Source organism: Myiozetetes cayanensis, unplaced genomic scaffold, assembly GCF_022539395.1.
Source record: "Myiozetetes cayanensis isolate MyiCay16 unplaced genomic scaffold, myiCay2020 scf31, whole genome shotgun sequence".
NCBI lineage: Eukaryota > Metazoa > Chordata > Aves > Passeriformes > Tyrannidae > Myiozetetes > Myiozetetes cayanensis.
In genome coordinates this window covers 3,184,667-3,203,111 of record NW_026087533.1, presented here as the reverse complement: position 1 = coordinate 3,203,111, position 18,445 = coordinate 3,184,667, and the positions used below count along the sequence as shown (strand labels likewise).

The following is an 18,445-nucleotide window of genomic DNA, read 5'->3' as shown; positions in this document are numbered from 1 at the left end:
TGCAGCCATTCCGCTCTGCAAGATGGAGCCCGGGCTCATTTCCTAGGGCAGGGAGCACCGCTGGGAGGTTCCTCCTGGATGGGGCTTCCTCGGTGCTGTCACCCTCAGACTCCCACCGTGGATAACCTCCAGCCCAGCTCGGCACAGGGAAGAGGTGTTTGTGCTGGTGGTGTTTGTCAGACAGCTCGGGATGCGCTGGTTTTCCTCGGACACAGCCAGCACCTCCAAGGACACAAGGGCAGGCACGAGTGGCTCATGGCCCAGCACCTCTCTGTGCTCCCGGGAAGGAGACAAGTTGCCCAGAGAAGCTGCAGCTGCTCCATCCCTGGAAGTGTCCAAGGCCAGGTTGGACAAGGCTTGGAGCAACCCGGGCTAATGGAAGGTGTCCCTGCCCATGGAATGGGATGAGCTTTAAGGACCCTTCCAGCCCAAACCATTCCACGATTCCAAGCCACACCCAAAGCCTCTGTGCTCACCCCCCACTCCCTCCCAGTAACACACACAAACACCGACTGGATAGAAAGGTTTTATCAAGTTTTAAAAAAGGATCAAAAAAATTATTACTTTTTTTTTTTTTATACATGTACATTACAAAATATTTGCAGTTGGGATCTTCATCCAGGGGTTACTGAGCTGATTATTAAAAACAACAAAACAAAGCAGCAGGAAAGCCTGGCTTATACAGCAACCGACAGGGAAAAGCACAGACAGACGTTGCATGGGAATACAGGAGGCAGGGAGCCTGCACTGGGATGTGCTGGGATGTGCAGGTACGGACCTGGAGCGGGTTCCAATCCCCTACCACCCACTGCCTCCCTGCAGAGTCCTACCATCAGTGTTTATTTTGCAGGGGTAAAAAACCAAACCAAATAAATCTACAGTATTTTGCTCACAAGGTTGTTTTTTTATTTTATTTTTTTTTATTATTTTTTTTAAAATCTTTTTTTCTTCTTTCTAAGCAGAGTTTCACTGGTGAAACTCCTTTGGTCTGAAGTGAGGAAGCCCCTGCACCCTGAGAGTATCCGTCAAACATTGCCCTTCCAAACCCCCCAGCCTGGCTAGGTCCGAGGAGGGCACTTCCCATCCCTCCTCTCCCACCTTATCTTCTGCTCAGCAATAAACCCCTAAGATACAAGTGGAATAATTACTCTTATAAATATATTTATATCATGTAGGAAAATAAGGCACTTCAGGAGGGGTTACAGCTCGTCTAATTCTATGACGTTCTAATCAGGAAGAAAAATGGGTTAGTTTCTGAAATGAATTAAAACGAATGTTAATACAGTAATAAAAACATCGGATCCACTTCCCCCTTCAAGGCTTTGTTTAAAAAGGAAGAGCAGAAAGCACCCCCCCTTCCCTCCCCGAAATCCAACAGCAATGAAACCTGACCCGGGGCAGCTGCATCTGCCCTGCCAGGCAGCTCCCCCCCAGAGCCCCTCCAGGGCAGGGACTTCCAAAAGAAACACGTTAAATAAGTTCATGGACTGAAGGGAAGAAAAAAAAAAAAATATATATATATATAACCCCCAATCTATCCTTCCCCCGAAACGCCACTCTGCACGATTCCTCAGCCATCTGGGAGCTCCGGGAGCCCCTTCCCTGGATCTGGTCTGGTGCTCTGGGTCTGATAAGGAGAGGAGAAGCAGTGAAGGTCACCGACTGCGGCGGAGGCTCCGGGCTGAGCCCGGGGAGCCGGGATGAGGCTTTCCCAGCGAGCGGGAAGGGGGGCGGCGGGGGAGAGGCTGCCGGGAGCAGCAGCCAAGCACTGCGGGCGAGGACACCGGGAGAATGTTTAACCAGGGAAGGGAAGGCGGTGGTGACCTGCCCCAACTTGCACACCCGGAGCAAAACGGCTCCCAGGACGGGCGAAATGGCTGCTCCGGCTCCACCGGGATGAAATGGAAAGCACGGAGGGAGGGGGGAATCCTCGTGGGGAGGAGGATGAGCTCTGGGGCTTTGTGAGATGGTGCGAGGTTCGCCCCAGCCTCGCCTGGGAAGAGGGGAGGAAGGACTAAGTGAGCACGACATGACGACAGCGATGGCAGTGCCCTCGGCCCTGCAGTTACAGCACAGTTGCTCTGTCTTGCAAAGGTTGTTTTTGGCACCTCTCCTCCTCCCCTACTGCTTCAAAAAATACTGAGCTTACTTGGTGGCCCAGCACTCTGTGATTTTGCAATGATACTCAGAGATGGTCCCTTCACAGCAGCTGTTTCTCAGGGATCCCCACACAGCCTCATCCCGCTTGGCAACCAGAGATTTAAAAGAAAAGCAGGAATCAAAGGAAGTTTAAAAAAAAAAAACCCCAAAACCAACCAACCTTCCCTACCTGCCCACAACCCTGACCTTGCCGTTTTGATTCCCACCCTGGGCTGGGATTCGGGAGCAGAGGGTGATTGCAGCAGGGCCGGAGGAGCCGCCTCCACCCGGGGCTGAGCCCTGGCGCCCACACAGCAACATCCTTGTGCAACAGGCAGAGTGTGGGGGGCACCCCGAGGCACGGCCCTGCCCGACAGACCATCCACCGGGGGCACAGGGAATATGGCACTGTTCAGTGTTTCAGGCGACAGGAGGACTCGCTCCCCTTCCCCAGCAGGGGCCAAGTCTAGTTAAGGCAATTTAAAATTAACCCAGGTTTGGCATTTGTGAGTTCCTCCTTCCCTGGGTGACCCTGCTGTCAGCCCGGGTGAGCTCAGGGGTGCGTTTTTCCCAGGAACCCATCTCTGGGGGTGGCAGGAGGAGGATGCTCCCAGAAAGAGCAGCAGAACAAGAGGCAGTGACCCCCTCACCCAGCTTGCAGCAATCATCCCTTCTGCATTTCAAAGCCTCTCCACTGCACCACGGCTCATCGGCACTCCAGGGGTTTGTTCCCTCTTCCAGAACCTGGAACTAGTGCAGCTCAGATGTTCCCAGCCCATCAGGATGCCTCGCTGCCTACGCCCTCTGCATCCTGCCTGGCAGCTGAGCTGCAGACAAAACCTGACGGTGCCGCGATCCAGGGAATCTTAGGGGGGTCTCACTGGATCCCAGCTCGATCTGCACCCTGAATCCCACCCTCCAGGCCATTGTCTGCTCTGGCCAAGATTAAAATGCAGAGGCACACACACAAGAGATCAGTAAGAACTCGATGGCACAAGCTGAAGCCATCAATCAAACCCCAAGCAAGCTGGAAGCCTCAGGCAGGGCCTGGTGTTTCAGGTATCAGCAACATCATTAAAGGAGGAGAACCAGGGAAGAGAGAACAGGCACAGGCTGGTGAAATACTTCAGCAAAGGCAAAAAGGTGGGAGAGCTGGTCTTAGTGGGACATACACCCCACAACAGCTGGACCCATAACCTCCAAAGGGCTTTGGAATTGCTTTTTGCATGACCCTGACCGAGTCATGTCCAAATTAAAATACACATCGAGGGTATTTGGGTTAGATTTCTAAGATATGCTCATATTCTATGTAGGGTAACATAAAACAGCAATAAAACCGAGGTCAGCTAGTTCAAATTCCCCATTTTCCCCTGCCAGTACTGGATCTGTAGTGAGCAGCCTGGGAATTAATTCACAGGGTTAGTGAGGAGAAGAAATGTTCTCTTAAAATTAACTAATGAATTATAGTAGCAAAATTAGGGTAGGTTAGATCTGATGTAACTGATGGGCAACTCAGTCCACACACGTGATGTTTTTAGGCACACAAACTCCCCTCCCTAAGTGGAGGGGAGAAGAAGCAAAGGTAATACCAGCATTGAAGTCCCTGTGTTAAAAGTATGGTCATCCCACTAAAAAAAAAAGCACCTCTCAAACTGCTCTGGCCAGGCCAAAGACCACCACAGTGCCTGGTGTTCAGAGAGTCCCTCTCCACCCCATCTCCCTGCTCTAGGCACTGGATTTGGAATTTTTAAACACAATCTCAGCATGAATTGGAGAAATCAGCCCGGCGGGGTCTGGCCCCCGCTTGGAGCTGACCACAGATGTGTCTCAGTGGGGCAGTGGTTCTGCTTTCCCAAAAGTGGGAAGCTGAGCAACCATCCTGCCCTGGTTTTACGTCCCTCTGTGCAAGTCTCCTCTTGGCAAAGCAGTCCAGGAGATCTGAAGAAGGTAAAGGCAGCTTTTAAAATAAAACAAGTCCCTCCTTACATTGCACCCAAGGCACTCCGTGGCCCCGGAGCTGGGAAACGCACCCCACGCAGGGTGGTCTGGAATTAATACTCAGGGGTCAGAGGGGAAGGAATTGTGCACCACTGCCAAAAACCTGATTATTTGACAGTGGGATGCAGCAGAGAACTGACATTTAAAGCCCATTTTCTTGCAGCACTACCAGTATTCACTGGAAAGGAAGAGCCATCAGATCAACTGTCTGCTGTTGCACTGAGAAAACCAGCTGAAAATGTCCTTCATCCGAAAGGCCACGCGGCCGCAACAGGATCATCCATCTTTACTTTAAAAATCCCTCAGGATGGAGGGTTTATATGTGCTCTGCCTGGTGGCATCGAGAATCTGGAGGTTTAGCTCTCTTTTAAATAAGCAACCGTTACACCCCCTCCAGCTAAATCCCAACGCCGCATCCTCAGCGTCCGTGAGGAGACCTTTTGGAAAGGCAGAGCACAAAGTCCTGCCAAAGCCGGGGGTTGGGGGGAAGGGAGAGGGGGAGATATGCTGCTGGTTGTCTGAAAACCCTTGGCACATCTTTGGTTACGGGATGAGAAAGGACGTGGTGGAAGGTTTGGCCACCTGATTTCTGTAAGAAGTGAAGCCGGGAGGGAGGGGGAGAAGGGGATGGGACCGTGGCTAATCCGACCACTCGTCCTCGTCGAACTCGGAGGAGTCGTCCTCGGAGTCGCTGTATTCCACAGCGATGCGGCGCGACAGGATCGTGGCCACGTCGTTCCCTACAACGTCCCGCTTCTCCTGCTCCCTCTGCTCCTCCACCTTGCGCAGCTGGAAGCCTGTAGGGAAGAAGGGAACGGAGGGGGATCATGCAAAGGCTTTGGTCGCACTGGAATCTCCCATGCAAGCCTTGTCACAGTCCCCCAAGCAAGGCGGGCCGGGAGTATTGGGATAACACTGATGGTGAATGACAGCCAGGACAGGCTGGGCGGGGAGGTGGAATGGGAAGCAAATCCTTTCTGTGCTGCTCCAAGGGCTAACACCACTGCTGCAAATCCACAGCAAAGGTCGACCGCCCCAATTCCTGCACTGCCATTCCAAAGGATGCAGGGGGAGGCAGTAAAACCCAGCAAGGGGTTCATGAGGGTGGGCAGACAAGGAGGGACCCCAAGGGACAGGTCTCAAGCAGCGGGGCAGTCACACAGCTTGCATGGGACAGCTCCCAAATGCTCCCACTGGGAAACTGCGGGGTTTTCCAGAGCCAAAGGAGAGCGCTGGCATGGAAACAGAACCTCACCTTGCCGAATAGCTGAAAGCAGATCGCTCCTGGCATCGCTAACCGCGGGCAAGGATGACTTGGGCTTGGAGGCCGAGGTGTCGGAGGGTGGAGGAGGGGGTGGGGGGCCATCCAGGCCCCCAGAAACCAGTGGAGGTGGGCCGGGAGGTGGCGGGGGAGGCGGGGGCGGTGCACTCCCACTGCCCGGCTGAGGCAGCGGAGGTGGGAGCACACTGGAATAGTCGACTGCCGGAGGGGGTGGGGGGTGGAGGGGCAGCAAACTCGGGGTGAGGGGGAAAGAAGAGGGTGAGGGTGGCGGGGGTTCCCGGGGAGGGGAAGCCCATGGGAGGTGGTGGAGGGGGGGGGTTTCCCATCAGTGGTGGTGGAGGAGGAGGAGCCGGAGGGGGAGCAAAGCCCGGCCTGGCTGCTGAGGGGGATCCGATCGGAGGAGCTGGTGGTGGGTGGCTCGGGCTGACCAGGCTGGACCGTTTGGTCCCTCCAGAACCAGAACCTCTTTGGTTGTCTACAGGATAGCTGTGGCAACAGAAGGAGAGAGAGAGAGAAAGAAACAAGGAATTAGCTGTGAGGCCAGATCAGGCTGTACAGTCTCAATGTTAATGCAAATCATGTGTGTTCGCTGCAGTCCAGACCAAAAAAAAAAAAAAAAATCCAAGTTCCAGCTTTAACTGGTGTTTCCATGAGACCTCAACTCCTTGGTTTTAGTTCCCTCGCAGTGTTTCTTTTGGCCTTCACCTCCAGAACAAAGGAAAGCTGCTGGGGACGGGCAGGAATGCTATCCCTCCATCCCATCTCCCAGGCTGACAAGAACACCCGCCACCTCACCTCTCCCGAGCTCAGAGCAGCCTCCTGGCCCCAGAGCTCCTGCAGCAAAACACCCCTCCTCACTGAGGTCAGGCTCGTGACACGCCAGGCAGGGATGTCTGCCGTGATAAATCGCACGAGGAGGGGCGGGGGAGCCAGGAAAGCATATGCTCTGAACACCTGCTAGGAACAGATCTCCTCACCGGATTCCACGGCTCGGAGCAGCAGCCTGGCCTCACAGCTCGCCGTGGGGAGCGAAGGGGAAGGCTTGGAAACCCAATCCTGCTGATGCATGAGTGACTGAATCTCCCATGATGGAGGCTGTGTTCGTACCAGAAAATTCTACATGGAAGGGAAGCCCCAAACCGACACCTCCTCCCAGGGCAAGACAGAGAAATAAGGTACATTTGGCACAAAAAAACGTCGCCATCTTTAACAGTGCTGATCCAAAACAGACTCCTGGAGATCAAACTGAGCACCCAGGGTTCATTATAAAAACAACCACCAAAACAAAACCAGAGAGGGGAGAGCTGTGTGGCTGGGCAGAGATCTAAGCAACCGCATAAGGCAGCGTGAGCTTCATCTGAGAGCTCGTGTCTGCTCTGCCCGAGAGGCACAGGCTGCAGAGTGCAGTGCTGGGTATCTCTGACACATCAGAAGAGCCTTTGCTGCAGCACTGCTGCCTTTGGATAAGATGGAGACAAGCCAAGCAGCCCTGTCTATCAGACAGACTTGCTTTTGTTACTCTTGACTCAGTTTTACTGTCTTTAAAACAAAAAGTCTGCTCTTGTTTCACCCTTTGTGTCTTGAGCCACTGCTGGACTGTAACTCTCATCTCTAGAGGTGCCTGGGAGTCACCAATTCATTCAGTCCAAAGTAAAATGTCCTGAACTTGCACCCAAATCCCTGGGAAGGAGGCAGCTGCTGTGCTCAAGTCCTTGAAATTCAACTACATCTACACCTCCAGTGCCCACGTCGTGAGTTTCCCAAAGATCAGGGGGCAAATGGTAAAAAGAAAAAAAAAGAGGTGAAAGAAGCTGTTCTTTGCAAAGCTCAGTCATGGAATATCCTGAGCTGGAAGGGACTCACAAGGATCATTGAGTCCAACTCCTGGCCCTGCACGGGACACCCCAACAATGCCACCATAGTGCCTGAGAGCGTTGTCCAAACGGAACATGAGTCCACGCTCTGGAAAACCCAGGCAATGGAGCCAAACCATTCACTGGGACCCTGCTGTGGAATAAATCCACTCTTAGTCCTCCCTTTCTGCCTGGGACTGATGGCAGTGGCTGGGATTCACGGAGAGCTGTGCTGCCTGCGCCTCTGCCCCTGCCTGCAATTGCACTTCCCCTCCAGACAGGAGCATTCTGGTTCCCATACAACACCTGTCAGGAAGTTCTGCTGAACTATCTCAGCCCTGGCTCATGTCATCCTTTTACACCACCTACTACTCCTTGGTGACAGAAGGGATCCCGTAGGCTTACCTAAATTCCACCGGGGGTGGAGGCAGGCTGTCATCTGGGAATGAAGGAGGTGGTGGCACAATGGAGTCAGTCTGCGGCGGTGGCGGGTAGCAGTTCCCATCCATGCTCTCGTTGGAGCCGATGCTGCCGTTCTGATACACCATGTTGGAGGGGTACCTGGGCCAGAGCAGGATGAGCAGGTCATTTAATGAGCTCAAGGCAATGTCTGAAGCTTGTTTTTCCCTCAGAGAGTCGCCCGGAGAAGCTCTGGCTGACCCCATTCCTGGAGGTGTCCAAGGCCAGGTCGGACGGGGCTTAGAGCAACCATGGCAGGGGGTGGAACTTAATCCTTGACATCCTTTCCAACCCAAACCATTCCAGGATTCTATAACATTAAAAAAAACCCTCTACTTCTCAAAGATTCCTACATAAAGAACCACATACACCTGCATTAGTTTGCTCTGCATAATTCTCTGGCTAAAAATTTGCCCAGATGCTCCCCTGTTTGTTTATTGCTGCCACACACCAGAACAGCACTAGTATGTATTATAATAAACAAGGAAACATCTAAATAAACAGATTTTCCTTAACCTTTCATTTTGTGAAAACACTTAGAAGTGTTTTAAGTTTTAAGACCAACCTGGACTTAAAGAACTTGCAGTTACACTGAGTATCATCAGTGGCAAAAACAGAGGAGGTACTCAAAGATGCCAAAAAATAAGCTCGAGAATAGAATATCAAAAATGACCCCAGAAACAGTGATGCCTTTAAAATAACTATCCAAAGCTGGAATAGTACTGAAGGAAGAGACTCTCAGTGAGCTCATTTCACTGTGGATATGGTGGAACCACCCCATTTTTGGGGGAGTCTGGAACCTGAGTGAATTCAAACACATGAACACACACCCAAAAAAAAGAGAGGAGCAAGAAAATGGTGCTGTTGTGCTGCTCGATTCCCCTGCTAGAAACCAAACCTGCTCTCCTATTAAACTAAAAGCAAGTTTTATTTTTAGCTGGAGAGTGTGATTTAAAGAGAGATTTTTTTTTTTTTTTTTCTTATATGAAAGGAAGCTGCAAGGGAGAAGAGCATTGTGGGGAATTCGGTCTGCTTCCAGCCTCGCTGGTGTCAAAAGTTAAATGAATTCCCAAGCCAGAAGTGCTAAAGAGAGATCTGTAGCTTGAAATACTTGGATGGGGACGGCCCCCGCTCCCAACTTTGGGGCGTGAAGAGCCATTTGTGAAATGTAACAAAGCAATCCCACAATGCCAGCGAGATCCCACCCTCGGCTGGGTGCGAGGGGAGGGCACTGCCGTGGGGCAGAGCCAAAGCTCCCGACACCTCCGTGCCCACAGGCAGCCAGGGGGGAGCAGCCTCGCCGCTCCCTGATTTATTTGGCAAATGTGAAATCAGCAGACGGATTTACTTTGGAGAATGTGATTAGTGGCAGTATCGATCCGGAGGAGCTGCAGAGCAGGGTGAACCGCATCCCAATCAACCCGCCCCAGACTTGCTTACCCAGCAGGACCGTGTTTGTCCTTTGACTCGACAAATTCTTGTCCCATTTTCAGCTTCTCCCACTCTTCTTTCCGGGTCTTGATTTTCCGTGGATTCACGTTTCCTCGGTTCGGGTTCTCCTTTTTCTCTTTCTAAGGGGTGGAGGAATCAAACACAAGCTTTGTTTTGCTTTAAATTCACTGGGCATGGGGGAGGGACAGGCCAGGCCTGTAGCATCTAAAATGAAGACACATTCTCAAAGAGGATTTTCAGTTGACTTTCCCGATTGCTGCACGCTCCAGAGATCTCCCATACAGAAAATCTGGAGCACAAAACCTGCCAGACAACACCAGATTTCCCAGTGCAGCCCAGACACAATTCCATCGTTACCCCCTGGCACAACCACTTTGAGGGCAGTGAAAGCTCAGTTTCCCACATCAATTCAGATTTTGGCCTCCATGTCGAGAATTCCAAATCTCCCCATCATCCTGATGGTGTTTAGTGTTTTGGGGTGCAATATGGACACCTGCCCACAAAGACTTGGGCTTTATCCTCACTCTTCATTCTAACACACCCTAAGTCTCTCCTTTCTTATTTCAATTGAAAAAAAATCATGATCTGATATTTAATATTCCAGAAGCTAAATAAAGTATGTTAAAACTACATCTTTCATGGTATGGTATAATTTAATGTTAAGGCCCAAAGATGATGGCATTTGGAAAAACCAATTAAGGGGATCTTTATTTTCTTTGTTTAATTAACAAGGATGAGGGTAAACCAGGTAAAAACTTCACCGAATTGATCCCTGAAGAGTTTAAAAGTGCAAACCTGAATTCTGGATGGCAACTGTGGAGCCCAAGATTTATTAACACTTCCCAACTCCTATTCCTCCCTGCCAATGACTCCCAGTTCCTCACCCTATGCTTCCTCTTCTCCTTCATGATATCCTTGGTGTCCTGAAGCATTTTCTCTTTCCAGAGGTCGAAGAAATATGAAGGATCCGTGTAGAATTTAAGCGCCTCTTTGCCATCATCCCTGGAATGGGGAGGGGAAAACAACACACTTGGGGGTCAACTCACACATTTGAAGCCCAAAGAAAACACACGGCACAGCCTCAGACGGCAGTTTAAAAGTGCAGTGAGATGGTCAAAAGGGCTGGTCTTGCCTCTGTCCCCCATTTCAGACAGGAAGAGACCCCCAGCCTTCCTCATCCCGGCCTCTCCCACTTCCCATCCCTTCTGCCCTCACACAGACCCTCCACTACTGAGCACCCGAACAGCTCCACTGCTCTGAACAATCACCAAGAGAGCAGCAGCTCCCTCTTGTTTGTGCTGTGTTTCTGGTGAGGAAAAAACCCTCCTTCTCCAGCTCAGGAACCCTAAATCAGACCAGGAACGTCCTTGAGACTCCCGAGTGAGCGCACACACACACACACACACACTGCCTCTCCTCCCACTTTGCAGTGCAGCCGCGTCTGGCAGGAGACAGCTGCCTCCAGCTATCTGTAATTACTTTTTACCTGTTCAAAAGATATTTATGGATGTGGGATAAGTCTCTGGATTCTGACCCCCTTTCCTTCTACTACCCACAAGATGAAATCGGAGCGGGGCCGCTCAGAACTGGTTGCGCAGCCAGCGTAGGTCCCACCAGATGTCCCGGAGCGGGCGCTGGAGGCCACGGGAAGGGTCTCCAGGAGGCTGCTGAGCCCACCTGGGTGGGAGCCACTTCCAAGGGAACGCTCTGCACTGTGGCTCTCTGGAAAGGAGCCACAGGGCCACGGAGAAGCACAAGAAAAACGCCTCCTCCGCAGCACACCCAGCGTGGTTCTGCAGTGCCAGCCAAGCCTTGCCCCAGGGCAGTCACAGAAGTGGCAGCAGGGAACCCAAGAGATGGTTTTCTAGCTGCAGCCATTTGTACGACCCCAAAAGAGAAGCTTTATGTAATCCAGAGGATGGAGGTTTCCCGGTGGATCTCAGTTTAGTAACTCAGTATCCCATGGGAAAGGGCCACCTCAACACAGCACCTCCCCCAGCAGGCTGGGAGGAAGAGGATCTCCTCTGCAAGGGGACAAGAAGGCACTGCAGCCATACCTGTAAGGTGAGAGGATGTTGAGAGGTGGAGGAGTATTGCAGGTCCTGTAGGTTTCGAGGACAGGCACAGGGAGAGAATCTCTGTCAAAGAGCTTCTGGTCCTGAGTTGTGGAGCTTTTGAAGGCCTTCCTGGTGTTAATGCCTTGCAGGGAGACTGTAAGGAAGAGGAAAGAGCAAGTGAGGAGCAGCTTGACCCAGGCCAATGACACTGAAGACCAAGCAGCGAACATCTGATTTCACTTGGAGTTCTTGGCATGCTTCGCACTTCTTAAGGTCAGGTTCCTTTTCCCACAGGTCCCCTGGGAAACCCATCAAATCTCAGAGTGTGCCGTGCCAAGATCCGCTGCTGTATCGACACAGCTCTCTCAAGAGGTTTGGAACCTCTGTGACCAAGCTCAGGCCACTCAGCCACCGGCTATCCAGCTGCTGGAAAGCGAGTTCCCACATGGACACTCACCAACAAGCAAACCCAGACCTGGCCAAAAAGGCTGTGTCCACCTGAGGGGAGGAAACAGCCCCCTTTTTGTGAGGGAAGGAAACAGTCCCTCTCAGCTCCAGAGAGGACATTCCAGCACCCACGGCAGTGTCACACTGGTTTTATGGCACTGGACCCACCATGCTGACACAACAAGAGGCCCTGTGCTCCACTCCATTACCTTCTTCCTCTTTGGGGTCCAGCTGAGTGACTTTGACTTGCAAGCGGTCGACCCTCTCGACCAGAACGCTCACCCGAGAGGCAAAGGTGTTGGCTTGGGTAAACAGCTCTCCAAATATGTCCTCTGCAGATTTACCTGGAATATTAAAGTGTCCACGTCACCCCCGTGAGCCACACCAGACCATACTCAGTCTCCCAGCTTGTTTTCTTGAAGCAAGAAGAAAGGAAGAAAGAACCAACCATGCTTCTTTTCAAGTTTGTCAGGGTTGAGTTAAACATCCAGGAAGAAAACGCTTTGTTCCACCAAAACCTGACATTTCCAAGGGATCTTCAAGCAATAAGGAAACAATTGAGACATACTTTAAAGTCTATTAAAGTAAAGAACTAAAGAGGGTTGACAACACTACACTGGTCTGAGCCTGGATGGGTCTGAGGGTCCTTTAAGATTCTCTGCTGTTCTGTTTATTAGACAAGGAAATACAGTCAGATTTTTATTGCTCTGGAGAATCTCAAAGGCTCCCAGTCTCCAGCAGACCTGCCTCCAGGGGAACTGGCACATATTTACAAGCTCAAAGCACTCTGGAAGCAGAGAGTAGACCCAGTCCTTGATCCCGAAGCCGGAGCTGTATCCGCAGCCAAAAGCACTGACCCTGTTGTTCCTTCAGGTGGCAGTGTCTGAAAAATTGATGCGTTCACGTTGATTCTAAATCAAAACCAAAGGGGAAACTTCTCAATCAGGGACATTCTCTCTGGAACAGTTTGGATTGCCCAGTGGGCTGCTATGGCAAACACCATCCATTGTTTGGGCCGGGGGTTTGGATCAGGAACTCGCTGCACCACTTAACAGGCGTCACAAAAAGATGTCCCCGTTCAAAAGGGAGTTTAAAAACCTACACACGCGACAAGGGATGGCCACAGGTAGACAGAGGTGGGAGAGCTGGAAGAAAACCAAGCACTTCCAAAGAGTTCTGCTTTTTGTTCTGCTCCCAGGCACAACCCAAGCCAGGGAGCCCCAACCACACCGAGGACAGACTTGGCACCGACAGCAGACATGGGCCCGTGGCGTTCCCACTGATGGGAAACATTTCCAGCCACGGCTGCTGAGTACAAGGCTGCTCCCAATAAGCAGCCTGGTTTTGAAGTGCATCATCATATGGTCAACAGTTTGCTCTGGAATCTGTTACTCCCCAAGATCCTTGCCGACATTCAGGAGAGGATAACCAGTTGGAAGTCTGACTTCAACGGCAGTTTTGGGAAATGTGGTTGTCTGCAGAGTCCCATCAGAGAGATGAGCGCCCCTTGCACAAGGCAAGGCGAGGGCATCCCCAAAGCCCAGTTGCACAAACACTCCCAGCTATCTAACCCAACATATCAGCTCTGTTCCTGCTCCCAGAGCTCCTTGTTCCTGCTCCCAGGAGATCTCCTTACACTGCCAAGCACGGGGAACCAGCCAGGTTAAAATTCAACCTCCTCCACCCCTTTTGGTGGCAATGCCAAGCTCCAAGTGTTTGTAGAAAGCAAATGCTGGAGGTTAACTTCAACTGACCTCTTCCTTCCACCCTCCCAGGCAGCACAAACTCCACAGATGAGCCATTAACAAGCCCAAGCAGCTTTCCCCAAACTCATGAGAAGGGTTTTATTTCTGGAGACCCAAGGGCCAGGTAGTTCTTGCCCTCTCCGTGTTCAACATCAGCACAGACCAGCTCTCCTATTTGACCGAAGAGAGTCAAAATTTATCTGTGGGAAAATCTGAAACCTTCCAGCAACAGCTCAAAAAAAAAAAAAAAAAAAAAAAAGTTGTCATTTGGTTTCTACTTTCACGAGAAGTGAAAATACTTTCTGAATTTCACAGGGAACTGCAAAAAGCACTCGGGGAGGGGTAAATGAAGTCTTCGGTTTGCAAAGCATTTTTCAAGTGTAAAATATCATATAACAGCATTTTATATACAGGTCTTGACCCCGGAGGGAGAAGAAGGGATGGTCTGTGTTCCCTTGCCTGTGTAAGTGCACCTGGAGTTATCACCCAGCACCTCACACGCCGCCCGTGCTTCACACACACTTTTAGACAGGGCAAGACAGAGATTAATTTTTTAGTTTAGTTACTTTGACTGCAAAAGCGCAGCTTACAATCAGAATTATCTTTGTCATGCACTGGCAGGAAGACAGACGGCATGATTTAATAGGTCCTTCCATCTTTAGCTTGTGGGTTCTATAAAATCACACAAAAACGCGCAGTCGACTTATACAAAGTGCTCCCAGCTGCGATAGTAACGAAGGGTAAACTCACTGGAATATGAAAGTTTGACAAGATTTATGTTTGCATCTTTGTAAAGAGACTGTGGTGCACCAGGCATGGCTGATTATTCACTTGACAGGGCTGTCACAGCCTACTGAACCCGCTCTGCGTTCCTCTAACAGTCAAGGTACAAGGAAAGAGCGGGTTGTGGTTTTTTGGAAGAGAGAGGAAAGGGTGGGGGGCAGGAGTTTGGGCGTCTGGGTGCAAGTGCAGGCTAAATATTGCTTCATTTAAAATACTGCTGACCCTGGGGAAGCGGATGGTGCTCAGCATTTCCTCCCCACCTGCCTCGCTCCCCCTCCACACCGAGTGCCAGCAGGAGCCACCTCTCCCACAGTTTCTCCTCCAGGTACCAGCTCCCACCTCCTCCCCGCATTCCCAGCTCCCAGGGTAACCTTCCCGAGGGAGAAACCAGGCTGCAATTTGGCTCCCAGTGCTTCAGAAGCAGAGAAGCTTTGAATATCTGAGCTGTGCAAAGGTCTAAACCTGCAGGATCTGGCCAGGGCTGTGTCACACTAACCCATGGAGCGTCTCCGGACTGGGATAAGCCTTCCCTGCAGCTGGGATTTGCACAGCTTTACTGCCTCCTTCCTCACCATTTCACATGCAGGAGATGGATTTTACTCACACTCCACAACCATCTTGGCTACCAGACCTAACAAATGAACACCAAGGGCCAGTTGAACATGAGCACAGAGCCTGGTCTCGCCTGTGCAGTGACATTTCTCCAACCCAACAGAATGTGACACAGACTGGCAGCAAACGCGGGCCCAGATTTCAGTGACAGCCATGGTCTGCACTGCTGGAAAGAGGCTGCACCCAAACTTTCCCTGCCACATGGCGGAAAACAAGGGGCCTGCTTTGCAGAGCAAGCAGAAGGGCTTGCAAACACCACGGAGAAGCTAAACAATAGATTAATTTGATTATCAAAGTCTCGCTTCAAGGACAAAGGTGGTTAATCAGAACCTAGAGCATTTCAGCAGAGTACAGAGTCATCCCGGAGAGACCACAATTAACTCTTCATTTTTTCCTAGGGCATGTAGGCCCGTGTTTTCCCTCCAGCTTTTCCAAGGCTATGGGTCAGCCCACTGGAGAGCTGAGCCAGGCACTGCTCCAGCTCCTGCTGCCATTTCAGAGCAGCCCCAAGCCCCTGATGCTCCAGAGGCACCGCTTGGCTCAGCCGGGTCTTTGGGTCTCACAGCACAACAAACAGCAGCAGGGGCAAACAGGAGCTTCTGCGTGGGGGCTTTAATTATCTTTCATTATAAATAAGACTACTGACATGGTGCAGATTCAACAGAGTCAAGCTCCATTTAGTAGCTCGTGCAATTACAGGCACGTTCTCTGACACAAGATCCCGGCTGCTCCGAGAGCCTCCCATTTTACAAGCCTGAGTTGTGCTCCATCCTTCCATCTGCAGTTTCACTGCAGCCTCTCTCTCACACACACACACACAAACACATCCACACACCCCCCCCCTCCCCATTTTCTCCCAGATAGGAAGGCAGTGGGACCGGGGATATGAAATTAGCATCGGATTTCTTTAGGAAAACATTTTAGCATTACCCAGGGAAGGCAGATGGGGGAGAAATAGGAACACGAGAGTAGAAAGGGAGCTAAATAAAGAGCAGTAGCGACTCCTGAGGGCAACGCGCAGGCTCGCCATGGTACTCACTCAGGCTGCCCAGCTGTCGAATGACATTTGCCAGGGTGATGTTGGTCACGCATTCCAGCTCGCTCCGAACGCTAGGCAACGTCTGACGGCACAGGTGCCTTGGCTCAATGTTCCTCGTTACTAACGGCATGGTGGACCTGCTTCAGGCACTGTTCTGAAAGATGAAAAACAACCCAAAAAAGAAACAGGAAAGGATTACTCAACCGCAAATTCCAGGCACACCAGAGCCATGGTGTTCGTTTTTCCTGCTCTCGAATGGCTTTATTTATAAGCCTTCGCTCCCCCCCTACCCCCCCGGCTCCCCACCCTGAGAAAACTGGTTCATCAGAAATAAAGATCCTGCTGTTCTCTGAGTTGCAGTGACAGCACAGCCCCACCAGCTCAGGTACAGAGGCAGAGATGGAGAACTCCACATCTTCGCCCACACGCAGCCCTTGTTCCTTCCCTTCCTACCCATCCGTGGTCTCCTTCCTCCCGCGCTCACACGCAGCCTCTTCTGTGACTCTTACAAGCTCCTCTTCACAAACATTTCAAACTTGCAAGCAACAGTCGCTTGCAAACCGAGGAGGTGAAGATGGGAGATGTTATTATTTAAAAAAAAAAAAAAAAAGAGAGAGAAAGAGGGGGAAAAAAAAAAAAAAAGAAAAGGAACAGAACAGCTTTTCCCAGCACACCAAAGCACACGAGGTGCCTCCCTCCTGGAGCAGCAGACAGGGCTCTCCTGGAACAACAGGAAGCGCTTGCAGCTGACCAGGAAACTTTCTGGTGACTGTTCCTTATCCTGCAGGCTGCACCCCTCTTCCCTTGGGAAATCCCCCGGGGATGAGGTTTACACTGGACCATTGTTTTCCTGCTACAGCAGTTTAAGGCTGAGGGAGCTCTACTCAGGATGCAGGACTGGAGCGCGCTCGGAGAGGAGTCAAGATTGTACAACAAGCAGGACAAACTTCCAGTTCTTTAAAAAAAAAGGAAAAAAATAATGAAATAAAAAACCTGAAGAAAACAGAGTGTCCGGAAGTTGCGCTTTGGACAGAAAACGCTTTTATGAGCAGGTCAGTGCCTTGAACTCACAAAAATCTCCTTCGCTAACAGGCCCAAACGCTGAAGCAACAAACAGCTCCCTCCTGGATTGTCCAGCTCCAAGGGAGAGGAGGAATCCTGGGTGACCATCTCACTACAAGGAGCATGAGACACGCCTGAAATCTTTAGGACTACGTGAAAGCAAATACATCCCAACTTCTTGATTAATTTAGAAGGGGAAAGAATCACTTTTCTAGGTCAGCTGAGGAACAACCCAAGAGAAGCAGGCAGCTCCCATGTGATAGGCATGCGGATCTGCTCGGGCTGGGTGTAAAAATAAAACAGGAAGCGAACAGCTTGGGGAACATGGCTTCCTGTCACCACCAGCAAAAACCCAAGAACCAGAAAAAATCAGCTGTTTGCTCTTGACTTTGAGCCACCCTTTGATAGTCTCTGTGGCAGCTGGCAGCTTATCTTTGAGGTCCAGGAGTCCTTCCTGGATGCTTTTCTATCAGGGTGTTAAGAGGAAGAAGTGGGCATTATCCCTCCTAATTACCTCACCAGCCAGATTTTGAATTGCTAAATTTGACCCATTAAGGCAGAGGAGTTCAAGAGCCGCAGCACCCAGCGCTGGGATATCTCCCAGACAAGCAGATGCAGGTTGCTGCCATTTTGCAACAGTCTCTACATGAGGGATTTCACAGAATCACAGCATGGCTTGGGTTGGAAGAGGCCTTAAAGATCATCTCCTTCCAACCCCCTGGGCAGGGACACCTTCCACTAGAACAGGCTGCACGGAAAAGGGTCTCCAAAACGAGGTACTGCACAGAACAGGGAGATCTGCATCCAAATAAATAAAAGCAAGACCCTCAGAGGATCAAGTCCACGTTGTTCTTCACCGTGTCCAAGCACTGCCACAGCCATCAGGATATTTAAAGAACAGGGTGAACTAAGGAAGGGCTCTGACCTTCGCTTCCCAACACCCTGTGTTTTATCGATTCCAGCCCAAGCCCTACAATCTTTTGTCAGCTTTAGTGCTTCATGCCAGACAAACTTTCCCAGCTCCCCCCAGACTGCAGTCTGCACCAAGAAGCAGCTCTCATAAACAAGGCAAGCATTTGCAGGCTGCCTGCATCCAGCTTTTCTCCCCCGTGCTTCCCCAGGGCTCGGCCAGGGAGCACACGCGGTGGGATCTGCAGAGCTGGAGTGGACAGCCTGGCTGGAAACCTTCCAAGGTGTAGGACAGACAGAAGGAAAACAGCAAGAGGGAAAAATAAGCCTGGAAGTGGGGGGTGAGATGTGAGCACAATGTATAAAAAGAGACAAAAAAAAAACACCCCTCAAAGATGATGGGCAGCATGGCTGGATAGACACAGGTAGCACTAATCCCTGCAAGGTTGGGGAAAACAGGGCAGAAAATGGAGCAGTGCCCCAAATACCCATAAAAAAAAAGGCTCAGAATACGTTGCCTATGTACAGCCACCCCAAAAGTGTTTGCCTTCAAAGCATGCTTTGAAACTAAAAGCAAGGAGTAGTGGTGAAAATTGCCTTTTTTTTTT

The 18,445-nt window shown here is 51.0% G+C and overlaps 1 protein-coding gene across 1 annotated transcript; it reads right to left on the bottom strand.

Moving 5' to 3' along the window:
* Positions 1-513: 513 nt before the first annotated feature.
* On the bottom strand, positions 514-16,447 carry WASF2 (WASP family member 2). Its single transcript, XM_050326316.1, is given in 10 exon segments — positions 514-4,934; positions 5,393-5,634; positions 5,636-5,905; positions 7,678-7,833; positions 9,172-9,302; positions 10,068-10,185; positions 11,241-11,394; positions 11,897-12,031; positions 15,867-16,020; positions 16,320-16,447. Coding segments are annotated over 9 exon segments (1,494 nt in total). The 5' UTR covers positions 15,997-16,020; positions 16,320-16,447; the 3' UTR covers positions 514-4,776.
* Between the last annotated feature and the right edge of the window lie 1,998 nt (positions 16,448-18,445).